Source organism: Terrapene carolina, unplaced genomic scaffold, assembly GCF_002925995.2.
Source record: "Terrapene carolina triunguis isolate 2854851 unplaced genomic scaffold, T_m_triunguis-2.0 Scaffold62, whole genome shotgun sequence".
Classification (NCBI taxonomy): Eukaryota; Metazoa; Chordata; order Testudines; family Emydidae; genus Terrapene; species Terrapene triunguis.
In genome coordinates, this window is record NW_020664413.1 from 56,410,644 (window position 1) to 56,421,531 (window position 10,888).

The window sequence follows — 10,888 nt, forward strand, 5'->3', positions numbered from 1 at the left end:
TTATAGTTATTTGTAACAGTAGTGGGGAAAACCAACAAATTGGCACTAATATTTCCATAATATTTTAATTAACACAAAAATACTGCATTAAAAACCAAAGATATCACTGAAGTGGAAACCCACAAAAGTATCTCAGTTAAGGCTGCTACAGATATTTCACATTTTTAACTAAATGTATTTATTTCTCAAACTTCTTTTTTGACTTGTTCTAAACTTTATGATGAGCTAAACAAAAACAAACAAAAAGCTCTCACTTAGATCCAATTTCAATTGTGAGGCTTAATAGACTGAAAATTATTTTGTAAAAGAAAACAAAGCATACATCAGCCAATGTATCACTTTCTGAGATGCAATTGTAAATGGCTGTAATATTAAAAGGAGATCCCTGGCTAGGCTCTGGGTAATTTAAGCATATCCATACACATACCCACAGAAACATATGAACATAAAAAAAAAATGTATACTGGAATTCTTAAACTGCAGGCAAACTTGGCTTTGAAGAATTAATTACGTTAAATTTAATCACTGGCTGTTTGTTTAAATATGGGAGCACTAGCCAGCACCTTCTTCTCCAGTACATTCAGCCAAACTATTATAACTGCCGCCTCCAATGCAGGAACAATGGTGAAGAGGGGATCCCTGCACCACCTCCACTCTAGTGTACCCATGCAAGGCCAACCATAATTTAGTCCTATGGATTTAATTTACAGAGATACACACAAAACATCCATAAAAATAAATACTGGAATTAACAACATTTTTAAGTAGCAGAATAGACTCTCTAGAAAGTTGCCTACAGTAATGAGTATGTGTGTGTGTGTGTGTATATATATATGAATTAACATACATATATATTTTCTATTACTAACTCTAGGAAAGTTTCCTGCTTGGTTCCTACACATGCTAAGTGTAACATGAAACAATGTAACATTGCTATGGGAGAAAGCGTTCTCCACCAAGAAATATATGTTACAGATACCTTAGTAATATGGCTGAAATCCATACATCTTACTTTAAACAGTTATGAACAATACTATAACAATTACTCATATTACTTTTACAATGGCCAGGTCTGAAGTAAGGAGAAATCAAACTACTACAGCCATGATTGACTTTTTAATACTTACACACCCTGCCCGTAGAGACATTTTTGGGAGTCTTAATTTTGAAAGTATCAAAGAATAACCCCACGTGGCAAAAAGACATTGTATTTATTCATGTATTACATCTCACAGATGGCTGCCCAATTACTTTCTTATTGCTAGATTTCACATTTTATATATTTACTCCATCTTGTAATTTTCTGATGTCATAAGGACTTCTGTCGGAAAACTAAATGAAGAAATGGAAAAATTTAAGCGTATCTACCACCCCCTTTTCAAACAATGCTCAGGCCTTGTCTAGACTACGTAGTTTTGTCAACAAAAGTCAGCTTTCATTGATAAACGGTGGAGGTGTAACTCTCCTGCTACACCGACAAAATAAAACCACGTGGATGAGCAGAGCCGGCTCCAGGCACCAGCGGAGGAAGCACGTGCCTGGGGCAGCACATGCTAAGGGGCAGCATTCTGTCCATTCTTGGGGCAGCAGAGTCTGGGGTTTTTGGTTTTTTTTTTGGTTCGGGCGGCAGCTCAAGCCAGTTCCAGCCCTCTGGCTCTGGTGCACATGATGCAGGAGAGGGTAACTCTGGTCAGTGCTCATTTTGATTTGATGCTGCCCAGCTACGTGAGGTAGAGCTGTCCTTTGTTTCATTATATGCTAGAAGTGGGTTAAGGATAGAAGTGTACCAGACTAGCAGTGTTTGCATCTGCTTCCCATTCCCCTATGCAGCTATGCAGGGGAGGCTCTGCAGAAAAATGCTGCTTCAAAGCCTCCCTGATTCGAATAGCCCCCCTTTGTGCCCCTCTAATAGCTGAGGTATTTGGCTGCTCAAAATCAACTGCCAGGTGATCCACCTCCATGCTCTACCCCTGGGGAAACATTTCCCTCTTAGCTTCACAAATATTATGCAGAGCACAACATGCTGCTATGACCATGGAAATATTTTCCTCATTGAGGTCTAACCTGCCATAAAGGCAGCGCCAGTGCACTTTTAATCTGCCAAATGCACATTCAATGGTCATTCTGCACCTGCTCAGCCTATTGTTGAAGTCTCCTTGCTGCTCTCCAGGTTTCCTGTGTAAGGTTTCATGAGCCATGGGGAAAAGGGGTATGCTTACTATGGGGATTTCAACATCCCGCACTGGAATTTTCTGTTCTAGAAAGAAAGTCCCTGTTTGCAGCTTTCTGTACAGACCAGTGTTCTTGAAGATGCATGGATCATGCACCTTTCCTGACCATCTCGCATTGACAGCAGTGAAATGACCTCAGTAATTCACAAGCGCCTGCAATATTATAGAGAAGTACCCCTTTCTATTGATGTATTCTCTCGCAAGACGGTCCAGGGCCAAAATTGGGATATGCGTGCCATCAATCACTCCGCCACGGTTAGGGAATCCCATTGCTGCAAAGCCATCCACTATTTCATGCATATTTCCCAGTATCTCAGTCGTTGGTAGCAGGATGTGATTAATGGTCCTGCAAATCTGAGTGAACGCAAACCCCATGGTGGACTTCCTAACTCCAAACTGATTTGCAACTGACCAGTAGCAATCTGGAGTTGCCAGCTTCCACATAGCAATCGCCACAGGCTTCTCCACCAAGAGGGCAGCTCTCATTGTGGTGTCCTTGTGCCATAGGTCAGGGGTGAGCTCCACGCACAGTTCCAGGAAAGTGGCTTTCCGCATCAGAAAGTTTTGCAACCACTGGTCATCATCCAATACCTGCATAACAATGCGATCCCACCACTTGGTGCTTGCTTTCCAAGCGCAATGGTCCACCATGTGCAGCTACTCCGTGAACGCCAAAAGTAATCTGGAATGGTTTCTTTCCATGGCACACAGCGGGGCAAGGCACCATGGATTCCTGTTCAGATCTGCAGCTCAAAATACTGCATGATCAGCCGCCTTGTGTTCATAACACTTATCACAAGACTTGAGAGCATTGCTGGATTCATGATTTCAGGTGGAGATGATGGGTGCATAGTTTACAGGGGCTGTTGAAAAATGGCACGAAACAGTCAGACACCCATGGAATGATGGGGCAGGAAAAACTGCATCATGGGACAGTGAGCCCGCAATGATGATGCACTCTGATCTATTCCCCATTCCCACAACTCCTAGCAGCAGAAGGTGGCAAGTTGCACAGTGGGCTAGCTACCCATGGTGCACTGCTCTCTCTGTCAATGCTAGAGAATGAACTGTGGATGCACTCTGCTGACTCAGGAAGCATTATGTAAACATGTGCAAGCCATGTTGTTATTGCAGTTAATGATTGTCGGCGACACTTGTGTCGACTTAACTCTGTACTGTAGACATAGCCCTAGACAACCTAATTCCTTACACCAACAACACATTTTTCTATGACAACTAAAACAGATCACCCCAAAGGACTGTTAGTTTTCTCTCTAACCTTATATTCTGTTAAAATAAACTTTTATTCTACTATTTTTTTCCATAAGATGACATGTGTTTCGATCTTTAAAAATAATTAACCAAGTAATATGTCCTAATCAGATGAACTGACATTAGCATCAACACCCAAATGCAACTGGTTGAGGATAAAAAAAATGCTACTCACAAAAGCATTTGCCCATCTAATCTTTTGTATCCCATCAGTCTTCTTCCCATGCTACCTAGGTAGTGATGTTTACCAAACTAGTTTTGAGTTTATCTACCAGAAAAGACTCACTTTATCAGAAAAAAATATAAAATGTTTTATAGTCCTATTTTCAAAAATTTTTGGAATTTTTTAAAATAGCTTAATTAAAATAAAAGATACATCAGAAACAAGTATATATAAAACAATACAAAAATACAAATTTTGCTTTGTAGAAAAGCATTATATACAGGTACAATACATATAAGTGCTAAGTCCTCAGTCTCAGCTACAGTATTTGAAAATGCATTTTCTGCACTACGACTGGACATTGAGGCCTTTATCCAGCTGAGGAAATTCTTCTACTTCAGCATGAAACATCAGTTCTGGAAGAGAGAAAAAACAAAAAACAAAACAAAAAAAACACAGTATTTTTTAAATGCTTTAGTGAAAAACCATATAAATTATTGCTAAATATTTCCTCCTGCTTTTCTCCAAACTTCCTCTTCGAGTTGTCTTCTAAATAATACCACCAACACCAGGGCCAAGCTATTCTGGGGCCCAATGCAGTCCCCCCCAGGGGAGGGAAGGCCTCCGGGGGGGGGGGGGGGCGGCCCCCCGCCGCTGGGGGGGGGGGGGGGCGCGCTGGCTTGGGGAACAGGGGGGAACCACTCCCTAGCACTCACCGGTGATGTGGCTGGGGCCAGGTTGCTGCACTTCCCGCCGCCAGTGAGTGCAGGCCCAGCCCTGCTGCAGTCCTCAGGGGAGTGGGGCTGGGGCTGGGGAAGAGCAGGGAAGGAAGAGGCGGGGCGGAGCAGGGGCGGGGGCTTTGAGGAAGAGGCCGAGCGGGGCCGGAGCAGCACGCAGCTGCGCAGGGCACCTGGAAATTTGGTGACCCAAATTTCCTGGTGCCCTACGCAGCTGCGTACTTTGCGTATGGGTAAGGAAGGCCCTGACCAACACCTTGATAATGGCAAGAGACACCCCTGTCCCCACCAAGCTGCCATTGTACTAAAAGCCTTAGTATGATGAGGAATGTTCAATGCCAGCAAACACCACACAGCAGCATCCTCCATTTGGACTAGTGACATTATCAAAAATAGAAATTGCAAAATTAACTAACCAGCCAAGTCAACATTAGAAAGTTTTTAAAATTACATTAGAATCAGAAAGCAGAATTCAATTTAGATTATCAATTTTTATCTAACTGGCAGCACATTTAGCTGAGGAAAAGCATACTTCAGCATATGACTGGATCCACCGCATTTGCTGATGCCCCTGCATATGCTGTTTCAGATGGTGAATGAAGTATGAACTTGTTAGACTGTTTTTGAATAGTTTTGAGTTTCCTTTGAGATAGTCCTAGGTGAACCTTTTCAGAATTTCTCTCTCAAAACTTTTAAGGCACTGTCCTAGTCAGTGGTTAGAGCCTGGAAACACGGAGGAGTTCTGGGCCAGACCATGCCATCGGCTCACCTTGGGCAAGTCAATTTCACCTCTTTGTGCCTCAGGTTCCCCACTTCTAAGGTGCTTTTCAATAATGCTATTGTATATTGCTTGTAATCCAAAGATTTTAAAATCCAGCTGGATTTTTGAATTTCAACTCACCCCCCAGCACGTATGAATGATACCAGGAAAGGGAGTAGGGGACAGCAGGGGACTGAGATATAAAAAGTTGTCAAATAATGTTGTAAAGCAGCTTGAAGAAATATTTTAAAGCTCCATAAATCTACAAAATATTATCAAAGAGGATTTTTTGTGTGACATCAGTTGACATGTGATTGAAACACATGCAATCTACATATTCACTGTAGGTTCACTGGACAGTCTGAGCTGTGCTCGGTACAAGTCTGGGAGGAGTGGTAAAGGTGGCATTAAGCCACCTTTTGGTTCCTGATCCTGGCATCAAAGGGCACTAGCCCTGGTCCAAGATAACAGAGCAGCATCCAGGCTCCGCACCAAACAGACAAGGGGACTACGCACTGCCCCTGAGCTCTGGAGGTCCCAGTACGTTTAAAGCCTGCAAAATTTGAACCGAATAAGTAATTCAATCATCACATAATAAATGACGCACTATTGCTGTGTGAGGGAGATTAATGGGCCTGTATCACTGGACAGGGGGGCGGGGGGGGTTGAGTGTGTAGGAAGGTCTAGGTAAAGACTCCTGCTTTTCTAGTCTGTTGAAAAGAGTTTGCTGCTCAAGCTGTATTGTACATACATTCAGCAAATGTCATTTGTGAAATGTGCACTTTAAAACGTAATATAGTTTTCTAATATATAAGCAGAGTATTCCGGGCGGCGCGGACCCCATCTCCAAGCAGCGCGGTAAGGGGGGCAGGGGACAGGGAGGGGGTGTTGGATAAAGGGCGGGGGGGTGGATTAGGGTCGGGACTCAGGGCGGTCAGAGGGCAGGGAACAGGGGAATTGAATGGGGGCAAGGGTCCTGGGGGGGCAGTCAGGAAGGAGCAGGAGTGTTGGATGGGGTGGTGGGGGGCAGTCAGGGGCAGGGGTTCCGGGGGTGGTCAGGGGACAGGGAGAAGGGGTGGTTGGATGGGGCAGGGGTCCCGGGGGGTCATCAGGAATGAGAGGAGGGGTTGGATGGGGCGGCAGGGGGCAGTTAGGGGACAGGGAAGGGGGGTGGATGGGGTAGGAGTCCCGGGATGGGGTGTCAAGGAACGTGGGGGGTTGGATGGGGCAGGAGTCCCGGGGGGTGGGGCACAACCCCCTTGTGGGGTGAGGAGGAGGGAACCGGTTGTTAATATTTTGGCAGCTCATCACTGGTTATGAGTATTCAGAGGAAGAGAGAGTGAGGAAGAGAAAAAAGGATTATAATAGAAATGTTTTATCCTTAACTATAGCAGTGATACACTTCTAAGGACCAGTTCTAAACACAGAACAAAGTCCATCTGGGGGAGCCAAAAGAACACAGTCTCCAAATTTCTTCTAGGCTTAATGTCCCATACCTTCACTGTGATCTAGCTCTGGTCGGTAAGATAAGAAGAGCCAGGATAGTCCAACTAGAAGAGCTACCACCAGATTCACCACAATCCATGGATGAAGAATCTGTTCCTCTGCACCTGCAGTCCTGAAAAAAGCATTAGCTACTTATTAGAGGGCAGATAGCGAGGCTTATCCTGCTGTGTATATATTATTATTTTAACAACTTCTACCATGTAGCACTCTGACAGCTAGATGCTTTAACTGGAGAAATTAAAAACACCAAACAAAAACAAAAACAAATACTGAACAACAAATGTTTCTCACAACATGTTCTAAAGGTTCTGGGGTCTGAAGAGCTGCAGAGGAGAGTGAATACCAAAGGCTATGACCCAACTGAGAAGCCCCACTACCTATCATGGAGTGAGTGTTCAAGTTAGATGTCAGCACCAACCCCCTTCCCTAGCTGGAGACAGAAAACAAAGAGTAGGATTAAATGGTCAATTGTCATCCTGGCAAAAGGTTAACAACAGGGGGCCTCAAGGTTCCATATTAGACCTAGTGTTGTTTAATATATTTATTAATGATCTGGAAAGGGGAATGAGTAGTGAGGTAGCAAAATCTGCAGAGGAGACAAAGTTTTAATTATGATTGTGACAGAGTGGGATATGTCTATATAAAATTACCAATTCTGTTTTTACTTTGTGTTGAACACTTGTCTGAACTTGCCTAAGGGCTGTATTCCAGACTGCTGTCCTGCCTAGGAAAGGAGTATGACACCTTGTTGAAGGACTGTCTCTGAGAGCCATGAAGACTGCAGACTGGGAACATCAAATTTGATTCTGTCTCAATTACTGGCCCACCCTCCAAGAAGCAATGGTCTTTCTACACACAGGCCAATAATTCTGCAGTATCCTCTTGATCAGTCTCTTTTTATGGCACTTTTTCCTAATTTGTTGGACACAGGGTGACCAGATAGCAAGTGTGAAAAATCAGGACAGGGGGTGGGGGGTAATAGGAGCTCATATAAAAAAAAGCCCCAGATATCGGGACTGTCCTTATAAAATCAGGACATCTGGTCACCCTGGTTGGACAGAATAGATAACCTCTTCCAAAAATGACACTGGCACTCCACAGATTGATCTGCACAAGGAAAGAAAATGTGCCACCTCTGTGATGTGCCATTTCAGTTTGGTCACTTCCAAAACAGAGGCCTCAGGACTGAGCCAATCAAGGTGTATAAAGGATACATTTAACCATTAGACACAGCGAGCCCTATCATGTGAGTTGCTAAACACCCTCAATTCTCAAAGTCATCAAGGGCTCAGTTAAAGGGCTCAAATGCAAAAATATTAGGACAGGTTTAGTATTGGGAATCTTTTATAACACTTTTAGATGTGTACTATATGACATCACTAAACCACTGTTAATTAAACATTCTTACATGGTCTGTGTCATAGAAGGGGCAAGAAAATGTTAAAAAATAATGCTATCTAGATTTCCTACCAGAGGCTCCCATTCTCCGAAGGTGGTGTATAGAGGTTGATTCTGTCACTTGTCATCTGCTGGCTCAGAGACAAGATGAGAGCAACAAAGTATACTGGGAGAAATGGAAAGAAATTTGCAGCTTTCACTAATTTTACATAAAACACTATCTAGTCACAAAATAATGATTTTTACCTTGCTCTCTCTCTCCCTCCACCCCACTGTCTCCAAAGTCATAGAATGTGCTGCTCACTTCCACTGCCCAGTCTTCTTCTCCAGCACTCTCCTTAACTCCTCAAATCTGAATTCTGTCCCCTGCATTCTACCATCCTGACCAAGGTCACTAACAACTTGCTGGCTAAGTCAAAGGGATATGTCATTACTCTTGTTCTACTTGGTACATGTGCTGCATTCAAAATGGGAGAAAATAGCATTACAAGGGGTAAGGAAGAGAAAAAGGATTCAGAAGCACTAAAAATCCCATCACTTATTCCAAACTTTTACATGAGACTAGTTAGTAAAACATTCAGCTCTTTGACCCTCCATTTTTATCTAACAGACTGAAGTGCTAATATTTAATACAGTAATGTAATTTTTTTTTAACGTAGAGAACAATTAGGGATGAAATTTCCATTAACAGTATGGAGATTGCATGTTTAAACTCAGCACTGAAAATGTATGCCAAGATGCATAAAGGCTGTAATTTTCTGCTACTGAATGTTATGGTCTGCTGTATACTCACTGTCAGGGTTCCCTCCCCACTTTGAACTCTGGGGTACAGATGTGGGGACCCGCATGAAAGACCCCCTAAGCTTATTTCTACCAGCTTAGGTTAAAAACTTCCCCAAGGCACAAATCCTTCCTTGTCCTTGGATGAGTACTGCTGCCACCACCAAGTGAGTTAGACAAAGATTTAAGGAAAAGGACCACTTGGAATTCCTGTTCCCCAAAAATCCCCCCAAGCCCCTTCAACCCTTTCCAGGGGAGGCTTGAGAATAATATACCAACCAAATAGGTTAACAAAGTGGGCACAGACCAGCCCTTGGCTTTTTAGGACACTAAAAACCAATTAGGTTCTTAAAAGCAGAACTTTATTATAAAGAAAAAGTAAAAGAAGCATCTCTGTAAAATCAGGATGGAAGGTAATTTTACAAGGTAATCAGATTCCAAACACAGAGGATCCCCCTCTAGGCAAAACTTTAAAGGTACCAAAAAAACCAGGAATAAACCTCCCTCATAGCATAGGGACAATTCACCAGCTAAAACAAAAGATAATCTAACACATTTTCTTCCTATTACTTACAATTTGTAATCTTAGAGGCTTAGTTCAGGTATGGCTTTGGGAGATGTATTTTCCCTGCCCTGATTCCTCGCTGACCCGGACAGAACAAAGGAACACAGAACAAAAACCTTCCCCCACAGATCTGAAGTATCTTCTCCCCTTATTGGTCCTTTTGGTCAGGGGCCAACCAGGTTATCTGAGCTTCTTAACCCTTTACAGGTAAAGGAGGGATTTTATGCTACCTGTAGCTGTATGTTTATGACACTCACAGAAAGAGGCTATGGCTGCTGGATCCAGGGTCAGGAAGCCTCGCACTGCTACTGATGCTTTAGCCAAGTCAATCCTGGACAGATATATATATATATATATAAAGAAATGAAGGTTACTTATTTATAATCAAAATTCTTCAAGATGGCTCTGTTTATGCACACTTATGGGTACTGTGCCACCTTGTGGTGCCCTGTGGTAGAACATTCTTCCAGCAGTGTAAGAAGCATTCTCATGCCCCACCCCCCGCCTCAGTCACTGACGTTCTGAAGCCAAGGCTGTATGGGGTAAGGTGCCCTCATCACTTCAGTTCCTTCCACCACAAAGCCAGAGAAACCAAACAAACAAGGACTCTGGCAGAGAGAGAAAGTCTGGTGGGAAGTGTGAATATGCAGAGCGATCTCGAAGAACCTTGGTTACAAGGAAGTAACCTTAAGTTCTTCTTTGCATGGTTCTGCATATTCCCTCTTAAGGGATAAAGCGATAGGCAGTGCTGAAAACTGACCTAGAGCCAGAACAGAGTCCTAATTGAATAGAGACTGTAGCACTGCTTTACGAAATCCAGTGCCTATCCTAGAGGCCAGGTCCAAGGCATAATGTTTACTGAAAGTCCAGGTTGCAGCTCTGCAAATTTCAGCAACTGGCACCTGCCTAAGACAAGCGAAGGAAGAAGCCACAGTGATAGAATCAAAGCAGGTACAGGAACTTTTGCTAGTGTGTAACATTCAGCAATAAATCGTTAATCCATCAAGATATAGTCTGGAAAGAAACCATATAACCCTTAGAACTAAGAGGTTTTGTAAATTATCAAGATTGTGTCTTATGCTATCTATATAATAAGCAAGGGTCCTTCTGGCATCCTCCTTATTAGAACAAGGCCTCAGGGGGAAACCAGCAAATTAATTGTCTGCTTGATGTGAAAATCAGATATCACCTTAAGTAAAAGCCTGGGATCAGGTTGGAGAACTACCCTGTTTATGAAAAGAAATGAAAGTTGGATCAGCCAAAAAGGTATTCAATTCACTCACTCTGATGGGGATAATGAAAGCCATCTTGATAGATCAAATGATACAGAGAACACTCAGCAAAGGGTTCAAAGGGCAATTTTCCCAGCATGACCCATGCTGCATGGGCAATACCAAATTGAGATCCCAGGAAGGGACAGGATCTCTAAGTGTGTGTGTGTGTGTGTGTGTGTGTGTGTGTGTGTGTGTGTGTGTG

The 10,888-nt window shown here is 43.1% G+C and overlaps 1 protein-coding gene across 3 annotated transcripts in view; it reads right to left on the reverse strand.

Annotated features, from left to right (window-relative positions):
• Positions 1-3,856: 3,856 nt before the first annotated feature.
• TMEM237 (transmembrane protein 237) overlaps positions 3,857-10,888 on the reverse strand; it is a 28,522-nt gene continuing 21,490 nt past the window's right edge. For 2 of the 3 annotated variants that reach the window (XM_024200396.3, XM_024200395.3), the window contains 4 exons: positions 9,670-9,743; positions 8,140-8,233; positions 6,660-6,781; positions 3,857-4,082 (listed from right to left, as the gene is read on the reverse strand). In XM_024200396.3, the coding sequence (XP_024056164.2) occupies positions 4,015-4,082; positions 6,660-6,781; positions 8,140-8,233; positions 9,670-9,743 (358 nt within the window). In that variant the 3' untranslated portion in view covers positions 3,857-4,014. Of the gene's footprint in view, positions 4,083-6,659; positions 6,782-8,139; positions 8,234-9,669; positions 9,744-10,888 lie in introns of those variants that run through there. The other variant, XM_024200397.2, reaches the window with a different exon arrangement.